This window comes from Carcharodon carcharias, assembly GCF_017639515.1.
Source record: "Carcharodon carcharias isolate sCarCar2 chromosome 27 unlocalized genomic scaffold, sCarCar2.pri SUPER_27_unloc_1, whole genome shotgun sequence".
In the NCBI taxonomy this organism is placed as follows: Eukaryota; Metazoa; Chordata; class Chondrichthyes; order Lamniformes; family Lamnidae; genus Carcharodon; species Carcharodon carcharias.
In genome coordinates, this window is record NW_024470624.1 from 3,808,747 (window position 1) to 3,829,062 (window position 20,316).

General features: G+C 44.6%; 1 protein-coding gene and 1 pseudogene across 1 annotated transcript; one reads left to right on the plus strand and one right to left on the minus strand.

The window, feature by feature from the left end:
- Positions 1 to 2,359: 2,359 nt before the first annotated feature.
- Positions 2,360 to 3,358, plus strand: LOC121273616 (zinc finger protein 239-like; the record flags this gene model as incomplete). Its single annotated transcript, XM_041180764.1, has 1 exon — positions 2,360 to 3,358. A coding segment is annotated over exon 1 (999 nt), but the record flags the coding sequence as incomplete, so codon positions are not given.
- Positions 3,359 to 5,056: 1,698 nt separating this feature from the next.
- LOC121273617 overlaps positions 5,057 to 20,316 on the minus strand; it is a 30,441-nt pseudogene continuing 15,181 nt past the window's right edge.

Below are 20,316 nucleotides of genomic sequence, written 5' to 3' on the forward strand. Positions count from 1 at the left end.
CGGTGAATGTCTCCAGTATTTGTCGTTTTATTTCAGTCTAAATCTTTACAACTGAAGTTAACAAACTGTTTTGCTAAGGGGGCATCACAATCAAATCCAGTGACTACCCACATGTACTTTGTGACAGGGTTCACTCCGCCCCCCACCCTCACTTTCTATCCCAGTCCCAGGAATTTGGAGACTGGGCTCCGGTTGAGTAATGGCGGCCGGAACACCCACAATCCCCCGCGCTGGGAAAACCGCTCTATCCGTCGCCCGGGCGGGTGGCCCGGGACTGCGCATGTCCGGGGCAGAGGGGAAGCTGCGCAGGTGCATACAATGACGTTTTCCATTGGCCAACAGCTCAGTTCAGCATAGGGTCAAAGGGTATCCCGGGCCCAGGAAGGCTTCCGGGGACCCATTGGCTTCATGCTGGGGATTGACCAATTAGAAGAATTGGAGGACCGGAAGGACTCTGGTCCGTAGCCAATCAGAGCGCGGGCTTTGTGTGAATGAAGATTGAGCTTCTCCCAGACTAAAACTTCCTCCTGTGTCTAACATCTGTGAGTAAAACACTTTCTTTTCTCCCCCTTTCCATTTCTTTTCTCATTCTGGGGGGAAATTGTTGCCTTGCAGGAACTGAAGGGATAGGAAGTGAATCCAGGGAAGGTGCAGACTCTGGAAAAGTTGGCCCAGCTCTCTCTCTCTCTCTCTCTTGAAGACATTGACACTAAAAGACTAATAAGGAGGGAAAAAATGAGAGTATGAAGGAATGCTGGCCAGAAATATAAAAACAGAAAGCACGAGTTTTTTAAAATAAATATTTAAAAAAGAAAGTGTTCACAAAGTGAGCGTTATTCCAATGGAAAGTGAGTCTGGGGAATTGATAATGGAAAACAAGGAGATGGCAGATGAACAGGTATTTTGCATCAGTTTTCACTATAGAGGATACAAGTAACATCCCAGAAGCAGCTACAAACCAGTAAATGGAAGTGGAGAAGGAAGTCAGGATAATTACAAGTGTTACTGAGTAAATTGTCGGAGCTGCAGGCTGACAAGAGCCCAGTTCCTGATGGACTTCATCCTCGGGTCTTAAAAGAAGTGTTTAGTGAGATTGTTTTTGCATTGGTTTTAATTTTCCTAAACTCCCTAGATTCGGGGAAGGTCCTATTAGATTGGAAGATAGCTAATGTAGCTCCATTATTCAAAAAGGGAGGGAGACAGAGAGTGGGAAACTACAGGCCATTTAGCTTAACATATGTCATAGTGAAAATGTTAGAAGCTATTATTAAAGAAGTCATAGCAGGGCACTTGGATAAGCTCAAGGTCAGGCAGAGCCAACATGGTTTTGTGAAAAGAAATCATGTTTAACCAACTTACTGGAGTTCTTTGAGGAAGTAACGTGTGCTGTGGATACAGGGGAACCGGTGGATGTACTATACCTGGATTTCCAGAGGGCATTTGATAAAGTGCCACATCAAAGTTTATTGCAGAACATAAAAGCTCATGGTATGGGGGTAACAAATTGGCATGAATAGAAGATTGGCTGGCTAACAGAAAGCAAAGAATTGGCACAGGAGGAGTGCATTTGGCAACTCAAGGCCACGCGGACTCTCTGTAGAGCAATCCAGTTACTCCCATTCCCCCTCGACATCCCTGTTTCCCTGCAAATTTATTTCCTTCAAGTGATCAGAATTTCATTTTGAGGTGATTGACCATCTCCAGTTCCACCACCCTCATAGGCAACGGGTTCCAGGTCAACACCACTCGCTGCCAAAATGAGGCTCTCCCTCACAGCCCCATGTATCTCTAATCATGTAATAGAGCACTGTGTATTACACACATTTTTAGCGCAGTAATGTTGGGTGTATATTAGATACAGCAGGGTGAGAATGGAAGGGAGTGTATGGGACAGAGATTTACAGCTTTGGAGGAATAAGAGGGGAAAGAATGTTCCATAGAAACTAGAATTGTCTGTTCTGGATATCTATCCTGTACTGACAGTGATGACTTTTGCAAACACCTTTTCCAGGGTATTCCAAGGGGAAAATTTGCAGACAGAAATCTCAAACTAAACATCACGTTGAGACCTGACAGAGTCATTTGATTCATGGTACCTGCATATCACCGGCCTTTGAATCTAGAATGAGAAATGTTTGTCTGTTTTATCTGTTTGAAGAGATTTTAAACATCTGCGTGACCATAAAAGTATCGAGACACACACACCCGAGTGAGAGTGTTCCAGTGCACTGACTGTGGAAAGAGTTTTAACCAGTTACACAGCCTGAAAAAACGTCACACTGCTCACAAGCGGGAGAGACCATAGACGTGTTCTGTGTGTGGATGAGGCTTCAACTGATCCTTGAACCTGGAACAACAGATGGCCAACTGCACCATGGAGAAACCTTGGAAATGTGGGGACTGTAGGACGGGATTCAAATCCCCATCTGAGCTGGAGATTCATCGACGTGGTCACACCAGGGAGAAGCCGTTCACCTGCTCCGTGTGTGGGAAAGGATTCACTCATTCATCCTCGCTGCTGACACACCAGCGAGTTCACACGGGGGAGAGGCCGTTCACCTGCTCTCTGTGTGGGAAGGGATTCAGTAGTTCATCCCACATGATGACACACCAGCGTGTTCACACGGGGGAGAAGCCGTTTACCTGCTTCGAGTGTGGGAAGGGATTCAGTGATTCATCCAACCTGCTGATGCACCAGCGAGTTCACACCAGAGAAAGGCGTTTCACCTGCCCTGATTGTGGGAAGGGTTTCACTCAGTTATCCCACCTGCAGTCACATCAGCGAGTTCATTCTGGAGAGAAGCCATTCACCTGCTCTCAGTGTGGGAAGGGATTCAGTAATTCATCCAACCTGCTGAGACATCAGCGAGTTCACACTGGGGAAAGGCCGTTCATCTGCTCTGAGTGTGGGAAAGGATTCAGTAATTCAACCCAGCTGCAGACACGCCAGCGAGTTCATACCAGGGAGAGGCCGTTCATCTGCTCCGAGTGTGGGAAGGGATTCAGTAATTCATCTGACCTGCAGAAACACAAGCGAGTTCACAGTGGGGAAAGGCCATTCATCTGCTCTGTGTGTAGGAAGGGATTCATTGTTTCATCCGCCTTGCTGGCCCATCAGCGAATTCACACCGGCGAGAGGCCTTTTACCTGCTTTGAGTGTGGGAAGGGATTCAGTAATTCATCCACCCTGCTGACACACCAGCGAGTTCACACCGGGGAGAGACAGTTCATCTGTTCTGAGTGTGGGAAGGGATTCACTGATTCATCCACCCTGCTGAGGCACCAGCGAGTTCACACCTGGAAGAGGCCGGCACCTGCTCTGAGTGAGGGAAGGGATTCACTCTCTCATCCCACCAGTGAGTTCACAAGTGATTTACAGGGGTTGGATTCTGCTGTTATTGCTGCTGTTAATCACATCCAGGACTGAACCATGTTCAATCTGACGGTGAAGTGGGAGGGTTGGAGGGTTTACTTCTGTTGGACTGGCCGGTCTCACAACTTTGTTTCCAAGCTGATGTATTTTGAGCTTTGTTAACAGAATGTAGTTTCAAATTTTGTTTGGATCACTGAAGCAAAGGGTGTTTTTAAGTTAAAAGGTAGGTACCTTTCATTTCTGTTCCAAAGAATGCCACGTTGCCATGGAGATGGACTGTGTTTAGAAGGATCTTATGAACATATACGAACTTACGAATTAGGAGCAGGAGTAGGCCACTCGGCCCCTCAAGCCTGCTCCACTATTCAATAAGATCACGGCTGATCTGAATGTAACCTCAACGTCATGCTCCTGCCTACCCCTGATAAGCTTTCACCCCCTTGTTAATCAAGAATCTATCTAGCTGTGCCTTAAAAATATTGAAAGACTCTGCTTCCACCACCTTTCGAGGAAGAGAGTTCCAAAGACTCTCGACTCTCTGAGAGAAAACATTTCTCCTCATCTCTGTCTTAATTGAGCGACCCCTTATTTTTAAACTGTGACCACTAGTATTAGATTCTCCCAGAAGAGGAAACATCCTCTCCACATCCACTCTGTCAAGACCCCTCAGGATCTTAAAGGTTTCAAGTAAGCCGCCTCTTACTCTTCTAAATTCCAATGGATACAAGCCTAACCTGTCCAGCCTTCACCCATAAGACAACCCGCCCATTCCTGGTATTAGCCCAGTAAACCTTCTCTGATCTGCTTCTAATGCATTTAGACCTTTCTTTAAATAAGGAGACCAGCACTGTACACAGTACTCCAGATGTGGTCTCAATAATGCCTTGTACAACTGAAGCATAACCTCCCTAATTTTGTATTCAATTCCCCTCACAATAAATAATAACATTCTATTAGCTTTCCCATTACCTGTTGTACCTGCATACTAACCTTTTTTGATTCATGCACTAGGACCCCCAGATCCCTCAGAATCTCAGAGCTCTGCAATCTCTCACCTTTTAGACAAAAAGCTTCTTTTTTATCCTTCCTGCCAAAATGAACGATTCCATATTTGCCCACATCAGACGCTTGTTGAGTTTATCTGGGTGTTTCTCACAGAAAGCAGTTACAAAATTGATTGCGTCGTTTGCAGCTAATTTGGAATTGTTGAGGGGAAAAGAAGCTGAAAGATCTGCCTAGCTTGGAGCTAGAGGAGGAAAACTACAGTGACCCTCCCGGTGAAAGTCTTCTGGGCGTACGAAATCGGAGCAGAAGTCGGCCACCCAGCTCCTCGAGCCTGCTTCGCCTTTCAATATGGTCATGGCTGATCTGTTTGTGTTTCAAGTTCCACATTCCTGTCGTGTAGCAGAAAGCAGTCAGCTTGACCATTTAGCTTGGAAAGAGCAGTGAAGAAGCTGTGGGCGCAGGTTGGGAAAAGCAGTCAGACTGTCCAAAGTCACGGCCAGAAGGCAGTGAGGCTCAAGCTTGAGCAGAGGAACTCACAGCCATGAGGCCTTAAAGAAAGGTTGGAGGGTCAATTATCCTAAAGCTCATGGAAAGATGCCGAGGGATCCTTCTACCTCAAAGAGTAGCTGGAAGACTGAGGAGAAATCAAAGTGAATTCCAGAGGGCTGTGGCATATTTTTAGGTTCGTCCCAGGAAAGGTAAATGAACCTTCAGGATCTCAGAGGGAACTCTTGGGTAAAACGGACTTGACAACTGAAGTAATTACACAATATAGTGTCAGGTTAGTCGTGCTCAGTTTCTCTTTTTGTATTTACATTAAAGTTTGTGTCAGGCGTGGAATCTTGTGGTGTAGTTCTTTCAGTTCATTACTGGGTTCGGATTTCCCTTGAAACATTGATAGTCCCGATCGGGATCCTTACAGTCTGGGAGTGCACATTTCCACTGGAATGATCCACAAAAGCCGACGAAGGACATTTCTTTTATCCTGGACCGTTAATAGTGTTTTTCCTACCACTACTGTTAGATCTAAAATAAATACATTTTTCTCTGTTCCATTGAGTCTACAGCACAGGGCCAGGCCAGTCGACTCAATTGGTCTCTGTCAGTATTTATGCTCCACATGAGCCTCCACTCACCCCTCTTCATCTCCCCCCATCAGCATATCCTTCTATTCCTTTCTCCCTCATGTATGTATCTAGCTTCCCCTTAAATGTATTCATGCTATTCACCTCAACCACTCACTGCGGACGTGAGTTCCACATTCTCACACTCGCTGGGTAAAGAGGTTTCTCATGAAATCCCTATGGGATTGTTGACCCTTTCATCATCTTAAAGACTTCCATCAGGTCACCCTTCAGTCTTCTCTTTTCTAGAGAAAAGCAGCCCCAGCCTTTCCTGAGGGCTAAATCCTCTCAGTTCTAGGATTATTTTTGTGAATATTTGTTGCCCCTTCTCCAGTGCCTCTATTTCCTTTTTCTAAATAGAGATCACAAATGTTGACAGTACTTCCAGTGTAGTATAACCATGGTTCAAAACAAGTTGAACATAACCTCCCTGCTTTTCAATTCTATCCCTCTAGGATGGAACCCTATATCTAGGCCTCACACTTTAGGAAAGATGTGAAGTTTCTCGAGAGGGTGCAGAGGAGTTTACAAGAATGGCACCAGTGATGAAGGACTTGGAGGCAGATTTAGTCATGGTTTTCAACATAGAATTAGATCATTATCTGAAGAGCAGAAATTGGCAGGGTTCTGGGGAAAAGGCAGGGGGAGTGGCTGTGGGTGAGTTGCTCTTGCAGAGAGCTGGCACAGACATAATGGGCTGAATGGCGTCCTTCAGTGTTGGAACCATTCCATGATTCTAGAACACCAGTTCGCTGATTCTATTCAACACGGCATGACGGTGGGTAGCACTCTCGCCTCTGAGTCAGGAAGTGGGGGGTTCGCATCCCCACTCCAGAGACTCGAGCCCCCATAATCCAGGGTCCACACTCCCAATGCCAGTACTGAGGGAGAACCATCCTGTCGCAGGGACCATCTTTCGAGTGAGACATTAACCCGAAGGCCCCCCCTGCCCTCAGGTGGATGTACAAGACTGAATGGCCACAGTTGGAAGGAGAGCAGAAGGGGGAGGAGTTCACCCCCGGTGTCCTGGGGCTCAATATTTATCCCTCAATCAACATCAGTAGAAACAGATGATCTGGTCATCATCACATTGCCGTCTGTGGGATCTTGCTGTGCAGAAATTGGCTGGCATATTTCCTGCAATGACTATACTTGAGAAAGTGTTTCATTGTCAGTGAAATACATTGAGACACCCTGAGGTGGTGAAAGGAGCAATATAAATGCAAGTTTCTTTTTAAATGACAGGCTCCTATCCTTACAGGCAGATCAACCATACGAGCATATGAATTAGGAGCAGGAGTGGGCCATTCGGCCCCTCGAGTCTGCTGCTCCATTCACTAAGATCATGGCTGATCTGATTGTGGTTTCAACTCCACATTCCGCCTCTCCCCGATAAACTTTTGACTCCCTTGTTAGTCAAGAATATATCTACCTCTGCCTAAAAAATATTCATTGACCCTGGATCCACCGCTGTCTGGGGAAGAGAGTTCCAAAGACACACAACCCTCTGAGAGAAAACAATTCTTCTCATCTCCATCTTAAATGGGAGACCCTTATTTTTAAACAATGTCCCCTAGTTCTAGTCTCTCCCACAGGGGAAACTTCCTTTCAGCATCCACCCTGTCAAGTCCCCTCAGGATCTTGGAGGTTTCGATAAGATCACCTCCCATCCTTCAAAACTCCAGTGGATACAGGTCCAACCTTGCCTCCTCAGATAACCCACCCTTCCCAGGTATCAGTCGAGTGAACCTCCTCTGAACAGCTTCTAAAGTATTTCCCCTTTCTGATACAAGGTGACCAAAACATGACACAATACTCTAGATGTGGACTCACCAACGCCATGTACATCAGGAGCATGAGCCAGCACGAGCCAGCTGACTGGGGGGCAGGAACTCCCAGTGTGGACCGAGGCTGCTTCCCTTCAGAGGCTACTGAATCCATTGTGGGAAGTGGCCATTTAAAGAGGGAGCCTTGACTTGCTGGTCTGAGAATCCAGCCCTTTTCCCCCTGTGTAATGCTGGCTGAGAATAGAAATCGGGGCTGCTCAATGTACTGAAAGTGATTTGCTTTTGTTCTCTTTGTCTGAAACTAAACTGGAAGGAAAGGGATAAAATTCTGAAACGTCACAAAGAGAATTCCAGACATTATTGACGTCACTGTACATATTACATTTATTTATCTGTCATCACAGAGTCTCATAGCACAGAAGGAGGCCATTTGGCCCATCATGCCTGTGCTGGCTCTTTGAAACAGCTACTCAATTAGTCCCACTATCCTACCCTTTCCCATTAGCCCTGCAAACTAGTCCCCTTCCAGTATTTATCCAATTCCCTTTGTTGAATCTGCTTCCACCAGCCTTTCAGGCAGTGCATTCCAGACCACAACACCTCACTGTGTAAAGATTTATCTTCCTCATTTCCCCTCTGGCTTTTATGTCAATCACCTTCCATCTGTGTCCTTTGGTTAACAACCGTTTTGTCAGTGGAAACAGTTTCTCTTTATGTCCTCGATATAAACCATTTATGATCTTGTTGTGAGGAGCCCGTTTTTGGATAATTTGAAGAACATTGAATTAGAAGTCTGCAGTATTAATTCAGGGCTGTGAATGTGCTATTCGTCAATAAATCACGGGTGAATTAAGCTACCCAGCGGAACACCTGGAGAGGGAAGAGACACTTTCTGTATTAACAAAGAACCACTGTTGCCAGGTTAAAGACTTTTGCTGATTGGTTAAAAACCCCTGGCCTAAGAGAAGTATTCTCTGAACATCTTAGTCCTTTAAAACCCTCAGTTAGAGAGATTGTTTGTGTGCCTTCGAAGCAGGCTGGAAGAAAAGACTCTCTTCCTCTCTCTCTGCCCCACCTTTGTGTTGAACCTTCCTCAGAAGTGTCTCATCAGGATAATGTATCTGTGTTTTTTGGAAGTCTGCAATGTTGTGATAAATAAGAGTCACCAAAAAATCCATCTGGTGGAACCTCCATATCTATTGTGACCAGAATTCTGTTAGATCAACATCGTTGTGATCCCTTTTAATTTTAATCTTTTAAAAGAAACTTTCCCATACTTCAGCCTCTGCAGGGGACTGTATTTGTTTTGTCCTGTTTTGTGTTTGTTTGTGTGTGTGTGTATGGGGGTTCAAAAATGTGTTTTTTTTAAAGGGGAAATCAATGCACTTTTAAACTGCAAGTTGTATGTTAACCAATTCATTCACTTGTTTTTAAAAAGTAGCTTGTTTTATAATAATTCAAATTTTTGGGCTGACTGAAAAAAGCCTGTTTAGAGTTTTTTTAGGCTAGGAATAACAGTATCAAAGGGTAACAATTGACCTGTTTTGTGGATGAATTAAACATTTAAACTATTGTTATGGTCCGTGAGGTAGTGGGGCTAGAATTCACTGTGCAATCCTCCCATCTTGCTCCGTAACATTGTCTAAACTCAGATAAAAAGAAAGTTCCTGAACAATCCAATTGTTCTGCTCCATGGAACAATGTATGGAAATGGTTCAATCCAGTAAAATTAACTCAGGAACAACAATGACCAATTGTCTGATGACAACAGGCCTGATTCAAGATGTCGTCATTTTAATTCAATGGTTAAAAGTGAGTTTTAAGAATCATCTTGGGCTTGCAAGTTGGATTCTATTTGCGGAGATACTGAGTGACCCCTGAGGGCAGGATTGTGGGAAATCACTGTTGGTTCAGGAACCTGAGGAAGATTCACATTCATACCTGCGGTGGTCACCCAATTGAGGTGTGGAAAGTTGTTCGTGTATTTTGTAAGTAAACCTTTTTTTTTTAAATAAATATCAATATTATTTGCTATTTCAGAGTCTGGCATTGCCTGAATAGTTAAGTCTCCTTTGAACTAAAGTATTTTAGAGGGTCAATTTGGAACGAAGAAATTAGGTGCCTGCAACTAAATTAAACTAAGCCTAAATTTTAATTATACACCCCAGCAGAGAACTTCGAGGAGATGCAAGGATGATATCAGAACTAAGAATGTTTAAGTTACAGGGTAGGGTGAACAGGCTGAGGAAGCCAAGGCTAAGGGTTGACTTGAGAAAGGACCTCCAGGTTATGAATAGGTACAACAGTTTTGATGTTATCAAGTTATCACTGTTAGTACAGGATAGAAACTCAGAAATGACAATTCTAATTATCAAAAAAACATGATTCTTCCCCTTTCAAATTATAAATATTTCCCACCCCCCAATGCAACCCCTTCTCCCTATTGAATTTAACACTAATTGATCCTACTATCCTCCTCCTGCTTTTCCACAGTTCTCCTCCCCTGAAGGTTCAGTTTCACACTCACCTGTTGCCCTCCCCAATATGTCACCCTGGTGTCTAAATATTTACACCTGAAGTTAACAATCTGTTTTGCTAAGGGGGCGTCACAATCAAATCCAGAAACTGCCCACATGTACTGTGTGTCAGGGTGAGGTCACTGCGCCCCCCCCCATCCCCAATTTCCATCCCAGTCCCAGGAGTTTGGAGACTGGGCTCCGGATGAGTAATGGCGGCCGCAGCTCCCACAATCCCCCGCGCTGGGGAAACCGCTCTATCCGCCGCGCAAGCGGGCGGCCCGGGACTGCGCATGTCCAAGGGAGAGGGGAAGCTGCGCATGTGCGGGTGTGTGTGTGTGTGTGTGTGTGTGTGTGTGAGAGAGAGATGTGTTTGGGGGAGGGGCTGCGCATGTGCAATGAGTGAAACTGCGCATGTGCGGGCAGAGCCCACCCCCCTTCCCTTCAGCCTGAGGGATTGACCCATAGGAAGAGTTGGAGGACCGGAAGGACTCTGGTCCTCCAGCCAATCAGATTGCGGGCTTTGTGTGAATGAAGATTGAGCTTCACACAGACTAAAACTTCCTTCTGTGTCCAACATCTATGAGTAAAACATTTTCTTTTCTCCCCCTTTCCATTTCTTTTCTCATTCTGGGGGGAAATTGTTGATTTGCAGGAACTGAAGGGAAAGGAAGTGAATCCAGGGAGGGTGCAGAGTCTGGAAAGATTGGCCCAGGTCTCTCTCTCTCTCTTAAAGACATTGACATCCTTTGCTCCCTCAGCTTGACGCGTTTATTTGTCTGGCTAACAGGATGATCTCTTTCCTAATGTTCACAATTAAAGTGGTGGTTTCCCCAGGAGATGGCTGACATTTAAGGGGACAGTGAATTAATATCGGACAGAAATATGTCTCGTGTTGTTATATGGTACATATTAGATAGATTATTGATGTTTCTGTAATAAAGTACATTTATAATTGATACTACTCTTCTAATACAGTAGATCACTATGTTATATTTTTCCAGTCATGGTCCTTACAGCACAACTCGAGTCCATGCCGACTCAGAAAGATCCAGTCAGTCCCATTCCCCCTCCACATCACCGTTCCCCTGTAAATGTTCATCCAATTTTATTTTGAGATAACTGATTGTCTCTGCTCCCACCACAATCAGTGGCAGTGAGTTCCAGGAGATAACCAAATAAATTGGGAGGATGTATATTCGGTACAGCAGAGTGAGAATAGAGGGAAAGCGTGTGGTACAGAGATTTACAGCTTTTGGGGAATGAGAGGAAAGAATGTTCCATAGAAACTCGAACTGTCTGTACTGAATTTCTATCCTATACTTACAGTGATGACTTTTGCCAACTCCTTTTACAGGATATTGGAAGGGGAGGACGTGCTACAGATAAATCTCCAAGTAAACATCATATCGAGATCTGACAGAGTCTCATTGGTCTTTGAAACTAGAAGGAGAAACGTTTGTTCTGTCTGTGTCAAAACATTTTAAACACTAGTGTGACTGGAAAAGCACCGAGATGCACACACCCGAGTGAGAGTGTTCCAGTGCACTGACTGTGGAAAGAGCTTTAACCAGTTACACAGCCTGAAAAAAACATCGCACCATTCACAATGAGGAGACACTTTAAGTGTGTTCTCATAAGTGGATGAGGCTTCAACTGATCTTCGAATCTGCAGATACACAAGGACACCTGCACCATGGAGAAACAATGGAAATGTGGAGACTGTGGGAAGGGATTCAGATCCCCATGTGAGCTGGAAATTCATCAACGCAGTCACACCGGGGAGAGGCCATTCACCTGCTCCGAGTGTGGGAAGGGATTCACTCAGTTAGTCATCCTGCAAAATCACCAGCGAGTTCACGCTGGAGAGAGGCTGTTCACCTGCTCTGAGTGTGGGAAGGGATTCAGTGATTCATCTGCCCAGTGTAAACACCAGCAAGTTCACACCGGGGAGAGGCTATTCACCTGCTCTGACTGTGGGAAGGGATTCATTCAGTTATTCAACCTGCTGAGACACCAGGGTAGGCACACCAATGAGAAAACCTTGCAATGTTATGTGTGGCAGTGGCTTTAAAAGCACTGCAGACCTGATGTTCCACCAGCGCATTCGCACTGAGGAGAGGCCGTTCAGCTGCTCTCACTGTGCAAAGAGATTTCGAACATCATCAAACCTGCAGACACACCAGCGAATTCACACCGGGGAGAGGCCCTTCACCTGCTCTGCCTGTGGGAAGGGATTTACTCAGTCATCCAGCCTGCTGAGACGCCAGAGCAGTCACACCAGTGAGAGACCTTTTAAATGTTCTGATTGTGGTGGTGGCTTTAAAAACTCTCTGCATCTCATGGTCCACCAGCAGATTCACACTGAGGAGAGACCATTCACCTTTTCTCATTGTGCAAAGAGGTTTAAAAGGTCATCCCACCTGTGGACACACCAGCAAGTTCACACGGAGGGGAGGTCATTCACCTGCTTTGAGTGTGGGAAGGAATTCAGTGATTCATCCAGCCTGAGGAAGCACCAGCGAGTTCACAAGTGATTCGAGGGGTTGGATTCTGCTGTTATTGCTGCTATTAGTCACATCCAGGACTGAACCGTGTTCATTCTGACACTTGGTGAAGTTGGAGGGTCGGAGGGTTTCTTTCTGCTGGACTGGCCGGTCTCATGACTTTGCTTCCAGTGGCTGATGCTCTTTGAACCTGGGAGTGCACATTTCCACTGAAACAATCCACAAAACCTGACGATGGACATTTATTTTATCCTGGATAGTAGATGGTGTTTATCCGACCACTACAGGTCACTAAAATAAATACATTTGTCTCAGTTCCATTGAATCTACAGCACAGGGCCAGGCCAGTCAGCCCAATTAGTTTCTGTCAGTATTTATGCTCCACATGAGCCTCCACCCACCCCTCTTCATCTCCCCCCATCAGCATATCCTTCTATTCCTTTCTCCTTCATGTATGTATCTAGCTTCCCCTTAAATATATTCATGCTATTCACCTCAACCACTCGCTGTGGTAGCAAGTTCCACATTCTCACCACTTGCTGGGTAGAGGTTTCTCATGAAATCCCTTTTGAATTATTGAACCCCTTCATAATGTTAAAGACTTCCATCAGGTCACCCTTCAGTCTTCTCTTTTCTAGAGAAAAGCAGTCCCAGCCTTTCCTGAGGGTTAAATGCTCTCAGTTCTGGGATTATTCTTGTGAATGTTTGTTGCCCCTTCTCCAGTGCCTCTATTTCCTTTTTCTAAATGGATATGACAAATGTTGACAGTACTCCCAGTGTAGCCAAAACTTGGTTCGAAACAAGTTGAACATAATCTCCCTGCTTTTCAATTCTATCCCTCTAGAATGGAACCCTCTATCTGGGCCCCACATTTTAGATGTAAAGTTATTAGAGAGGGTGCATAGGAGATTTACAAGAATGGCACCATGGACAAGGGACTTTAGTCAGTTGGAGGTACTGGTGCAACTGAAAATTTTCTCTTGGATCATGGAGACATTAGGACACATGCGGAGACCATTCAGCCCATCAAATCCTATTTCCCTCAAGAGCCCATCCAATTGCCTTTTAAAATTGTTCATCGTCTCTGCTTCCACCCCCCTCATAGACAGTGAGTTCCAGGTCATTACCACTCACTGTCCGAAAATATTCCTCCTCAAATTCCCCCTGCATCTCCTGTCCAAAACCTTAACTCTGTCCCCCTCGTCCTTGTACCATCAGCGAATGGGAACAGCTTTTGTTTGTCCACCTTATCTAAACCTGTCAGAATCTTGTACACCTCTATCAAATCTCCCCTCAACCTCCTTTGCTCCAAGGAGAACAACTCCAGCCTGACGTCTACAATAAAGAGCAAACAAAAGATGCTAAAGCCTGAAATCAGTTGGGAATGTTTGATTTCTGTTTTGAAGATATGAGGAAAATATTGTACTGGACAGTAAAGAAATTGGAATAACTTACCCTGGGTGTCGTTCAGTGAAATGTAACATTCTGGTTTCCACCTACATTCTAGTGAAAGGCAAGAAAGTGGAGTTGAAATTAATAAGTTGATTGCTGTACCTTGGCAAAATTTGTCTCCTTTGCCTATGAATTTCTTTAAAAGAAAACCACACACAGGTCTTCATTCTCTGATTGCTTTATTGATCCAAAAGGTGTAAAAGGGGCCAAACTTAAGCAGAAATCTGGCAAAGCTGAGAACAGATGACTTGCTATGTGGGAACAGGGAGATGAACAGATCCCAGAGGACAGAGAAAACAAGAGTGCCTTGAATCCTAGACAACACCTGGCTGTCAAGGCCACCATGTTTTCACTGCTTGACATGGGAATGCTGACTCCCTGTACTGGGGACGGAGCGTGGGAAGCCAATTGTTTGAGAGTTTGGTGTGGATGGGGCAGGTACAGATGGTTCAATGACAGGTTTTGTAATTGGTCCATTCAAATGTTAGCTTGGCAATGATTGGGTTAAATCAGTCTCCATAGACTTTGTGATGTAAAAAAGTATCAGAAGGGATTCCCCGAGCACAGAGATTTGTAGAGGTTTTACATATTGCATTGACTGGTGCCAAGGCATCTGGCGCAGAGCAGGGAGCATTTACGTGGAGATGGTGCTTCTACCCAGAGTGTAATGGTAATGCTGCTGCACTTTGATACTACTGCTCAGACATGAGCATGTGTCAGGTCTTATTTATATTGAATAAAATCTAACCACTGTCACCAATAAGGGTTATCACTGTGAATCAATTCAGAGTTTGGGAAAAGGGATAAAGGATTAATTGACTCCCTGAATCCAATTTTCTAACATCACTGTGTCAAAAATAAAATCTCATCTCCCCCTCTGGCTCCTTTGCCAATTACCTTAGAGGATCAAGAGCCTGCCAACCCCTCACCCACTTTCCATAAAGTGAAGAAATCTAATCATGAAAAGTCCAAAAAAATCAAATAACTTTTACTGATAAAAGTTTATTAATGAAACAGAACATGGTTAAATAAAACAGAAAATTACTTGAGGATCAAAGACAACCAGAGTAAAAGGATGTGCTCAAAGTTTTGGACCCAAATGGTTTCTCTTTGGCTCCTCTGTACCCTGTTCCTGTGACTCCCCACTTTGGACACAGGTCCACTGAACCCCGGGGGTTGTGTCACCATCAGCCCCGGTCACCGTCTCCCGTGTCCCGATTGGTTGGAGGCCCATTTCCCAGTCAGTCCTCCAGCACCTTCCTGTCTCTCTATCAGTGCGACGCCCATGGCAGTTTCCCAACTGGGGCACAGGCCCCGTTATTCTCAGCTAGATTCAGCCCTCAGCTCCGTCGCCTGGCTGTCATTGACACAAGGAATAGAGACACAGAAAGGTGCTGGAGGGTCAAATGGGGAGTCAAAATTTATAGTCCTAAACCAACACTTCAACATTTGTCAGTCAAATACATGTTACTTACACCGAGGTTTTTGTTATTCGATTTAGAGCCTGGATGTAAAACGCTTTGGGACGTCCTTTGGTCATGAGAGACGTGATGTAAATGATTCTGTTAAAGCTAAGATTGATGTTACCTGATCTTGTTATCTGTAATTTAATTGATTTCAGCCACCTCCAACTTACCATTTAATAAATTCACTTTGGTTCGGACAAGACTTTAACCAATTAAGGCAAAGGCAGAATTCTCTGGATAGTAATTTAAAAAGAAGCTTATTAAAAGAAAAATATTTACTTAACTTTAAGGCATTGACTTTTACAACTTCATGTGGGTGATCAGTCTGGAGAAGTGCCTCGCTGGCTCCTTCTTTGACAGTAATTCTTGTGGAATTCACCCTCGGGAGTCTGGCTCCTTCTCTGACAGTAATTTATTTGGAACTCGGCCTCGGGAGTCTTCAGTACTTGGCCAGCAAGGGAGACCTTCAAAACCTCTACTTTTATCCCCAAAGTGACCTCATGTCAGAGTTGGGTCTTTGACATGACAATTGGTCAATTTGGCTACTAGATTAATTTAATTGGATCCCCAATTACTTACACCGCCACCTCACATTATCTTTGACAGGACGACAATAGAACTGTTTCATTTTATCCCTTTATCTGATTCAATACAATCCCTTATTCATAGAGTTTCAAATGTTGAGGCAAATCAGAGCTTGAAGGTCTCTCTTGCCAGTACATTTATCTTCATTGCACATTTATAGACAGCAATTAAGTTTTTACATTTTGACAGCAAATCAAATTCTGTCTTTTACTATAAGTACTGATTCATTATTGATTCCTTTAATTGTAACTCAATTAAGGCGCTCTACTTATTACTGACAGGTAGTTAATTAAAACAATCAGTGAAAAAAGAGACATGGGGAAGCTTTTCATCTTGCACTCATCAGAACATTCGCAAGAATACCAAATGTGAATGGAACAACAATTTATCCTTCATGAGAAGAGAGTGCTGATTGTTGGCAATGGACTCTGACTGATCAAGGCATTGCCCTGGGGAATGCACCATTTAGCTGATGACTGACAATTAACTGCCAAACTTCACTTAAATTCATACTGGGCAGGTTGACTCTGATTGGTCAAGGCACTGCCTTGGGGAATGAAACAAAGCATGGCTGACGCCTGTTTTGTTCAGTTGAAACAGGTGAATGTGTGTATATGTTCATTCTGTCTGCAAAGAACAGGGCTCCATGTATTAATATTTGTAGCTTCTAGAACGCATAACTGCAAGTCCTACTGATAATCTTAAATTGATTGTCAGTGTTTTTCTCAGAACACTCAGGATTGTTTAGCAAGTGTTTCCATTCGCGGAATCACATCTAATGTTGGTCACTGTGGTTTTAGATTTGCAAACCTCAGTATAACTCAGGTTCATTACTTAACATTTACCTGTTTCATCACTGGGCTTTTAATACAAGACCAATGTATAGTTAATGAAGAAATGTTACAGATGTGAAACAGCTGCAGGAAGTCTTATGTTAGAGATGAAATGGTTTCCTTGACCTTGTTACTTATAGCAGTGAATACAGTATGAAAGTGATGGATTTTTAAATTTAGTTACCCATCCCTATCTCCAGTTTCCTTCATTACAACAGTGACTACACTTCAAAAGTACTTCATTGGCTGTAAAATGCTTTTGGAGGTCCTGTGGTCATGAGAGGTGCTTTAGGATGCATTTTTACCAATTGTCCACAAATTTAGATACATTACACTTGGTCCCCACATCAACATCATTAATAACGAATGAGTCTTAATTTTGTGGAATAACCAGGTCTTTGACACCATTTCAAATACACTGTGAAATTCCAAACACACGATACCCTGAATAATTTGTTTTAAAACACAGCGAGTTGTTCTGATTTGGAATTTGCTGTCTGAAAAAGGTGTGAGGAGCAGATTTGAATCTATTGGTCAAAAGGGAACTGGACAGATTCTGGGAAGGAAAAGAAAATTGCAGGGCGATGGGATTAATTGGACAGATCTTTCAGCGAGCCAGCATAGGCATGATGGGCTGAATAGCCTCCTTCTGTGCTCTATGAGCCTCAGGTGCAGTTAAAGCGAGTGGTAATCACCTGGAACCCACTTCATATGAGGGTGGTTGAAGCAGAGATGCTGGAATGTTTTCAAAAGGAAGTTGGATGGGCTCTTGAGGGAAATAAACCTGCAGGAATACAGGGATGGAATGGGGCAATGGGACTGTTTGCTCTACAGAGAACTGGCATGGATGTAATGGGCCAAATCACCACATTCGCTACAGTAAAGACTCACTGATCAAAAGAGACAGTCTCTCCAACTGTCTGAAGTCCCTCATCCCTGGGACCATTATCGTCAATCTCCTCTGCACCCTCTGGAAGAACTTCACATCTTCCCTAAAGTGTGGAGCCCAGATATAGGGTTCCATTCTAGAGGGATAGAATTGAAAAGCAGGGAGGTTATGTTCAACTTGTTTTGAACCATGGTTAGACTACACTGGGAGTACTGTCAACATTTGTGATCTCCATTGAGAAGAAGGAAATAGAGGCACTGGAGAAGGGGCAACAAAGATTCACAAGAATAAAACCAGAACTGAGAGCATTTAACCCTCAGGAAAAGCTGGGGCTGCTTTTCTCTAGAAAAGAGAAGACTGAAGGGTGACCTGATGGAGTCTTTAAGACAACGAAGGGGTTCAATTGAAATTCAATGAAATTCAAACCTTCTCACCCTCCCACTTCACCAACTGTCAGAATGAACATGGTTCAGTCCTGGATGTGATTAACAGCAGCAATAACAGCAGAATCCAACTCCTGGAATCACTTGTGAACTCGCTGGTGTCTCAGCAGGTGGGATGTATCACTGAATCCCTGTCCACACTCCGAGCAGGTGAATGGCCTCTCCCCAGTGTGACGTCGCTGGTGCTTCTGCAAGTTGGATGGATCACTGAATTCCTTCCCACACACGGAGCAGGTGAATGGCCTCTCCCCGGTGTGAACCCGCTGGTTTTTCAGCAGTTGGGATGATGATCTAAACCTCTTTGTGCAGTGAGAACAGCTGAATGGTCTCTCCTCAGGGTGAATGCGCTGGTGGTTCCTCAGCTCCCGAAGGCTTTTGAAGCCACCCCCACAGTCAGAACAGTGAAAAGATCTCTCATTGATATGAGTGACATGGTGTCTCAGCAGGTTGGATAACTGACTAAATTCCTTCCCACACTCAATGCAGGTGAATGGCCTCTCGCTGGTGTCTCCGCAGGGTGGATGAATCACTGAATCCCTTCCCACACTCAGAGCAGGTGAATGGCTTCTCCCTAGTGTGAACTCGCTGGTGTGTCAGCAGGCTAGAGAACTGAGTGAATCTCTTCCCACACTACAAGCAGGTGAATGGCCTCTCCCCGGTGTGGACTCGCTGGTGTGTCAGCAGGCTGGATGACTGAGTGAATCCTTTCCCACACTCCAAACAGGTGAACGGCCTCTCCCCAGTGTGTACTCGCTGGTGAGTCAGCAGGTTGGATAAAGTGTAGCATCCCTTCCCACACACGAAGCAGGTGAACGGCCTCTCCCCAGTGTGAATGCGTCAATGAGTTTCCAGTGCAGACGGGGAAGGGAATCCCTTCCTACAGTCCCCACATTTCCGTGGCTTCTCCATGGTGCAGGTGTCCTTGTGGCTCTCCAGGTTTGACAATCAGTTGAAGCCTTGTTTTCACACAGAACACGTGTTCAGTCTCTGCCCACTGTGAATAGTACGATGTATTTTCAGTTTGTGTAACTGGTTAAAGCTCTTTCCACAGTCAGTGCACTGGAACACTCTCACCCGGGGGTGCGTTTCTTGATGTTATTTCTATCACAAGGATGTTTAAAATCTTCTAAAGCAAACAGAACTGGTAAAAATTTCTCCTAGATTCAAAGTCCGCTGATGTTCAGGTCCCGCTGAATCGCGTGACTCTGTCACGTTGTTTGGTATTCATCAAATCCTCTGCTTCTGACATCCTGTAAAAGGAGTTTTCAAAAGTCATCACTGTTAGTACAGAATAGAAATTCAGAACAGACAGTTCTAGTTTTTATGGAACATTCTTGCCTCTCTCGTTCCCCAAAACCTGTAAATCTCCGTCCCACATGCTCTCCCTCCATTTTCACTCTGCTGTACCTGATATACACCCTCCCAATTCTCCTGAAGGACCGATTCCTGCCAATCGACAGATCCATGCTCACTGCTTCCTGCCCAGCAGGACCTGAAAATCTTCCTGCAGGCTGCTAGCCCAAATAAATCTGTCTAACGTACAGTACAGTATTACTGCATTAAAGATAGTTGGGGGAATGGGAGGAATTTCAATTAGACAGTGAGTGGTCAGATGCTGGGACTCGCTGCCTACAAGGGAGATGCAAGCAGAGACGATCAATGATTTCAAAATGAAATTGAGTGGGTACTTGAAGGAAGTAAACTTACAGGGGAACAGGGATATAGAGGGGGAATAGGACTGACTAGATTGCTCTAAGAGAGTCAGCATGGACTCAAGTTGCTGAATACAATCTTTCTCTACTATTATGACTCTGACTGGATATATATAATGTAGCTACGGTACTATATTATGAGACTAAAAATAATCACAAATGAACTTTATTACTGAACCACGCATTTTCAATAGAAATAGAAAATAAAAATATAAAATGCTGGAAAAATCTCAGCAGGTGAAGAGCATGTGAAAGGGCAGAGGGAGAGGTCCAGGTGGAGGGAGATTATTGGAGACAGGCGATAGGGTCTGTTTGGGGGGGGTGAGGGGGAGGACTCTGGGTCAAAGAAGGGAGCACTTAGGCAAAGGAGCAAGAGATCAAAGTCACGGCGAGCTCGAAATTCCTTAAGGTGAAGGTGTGAGGGGATAAAGCTGAGTCCTTTGCTAAGGATGGATCATTCAGTGTCAGACAGGGAGAAGGTCAGAGGGTATTGTGAATTCCAGGTCAGGGGTGAGATTAGAAGAGAAAGGATCAAAGGGAAGAGAGATCTGGAGGGGGATTGGTACCCAGCGGATATTGGAACTAGCAATCCTCAACACCTGAAAGAACAAGAAAAAGTTTTTT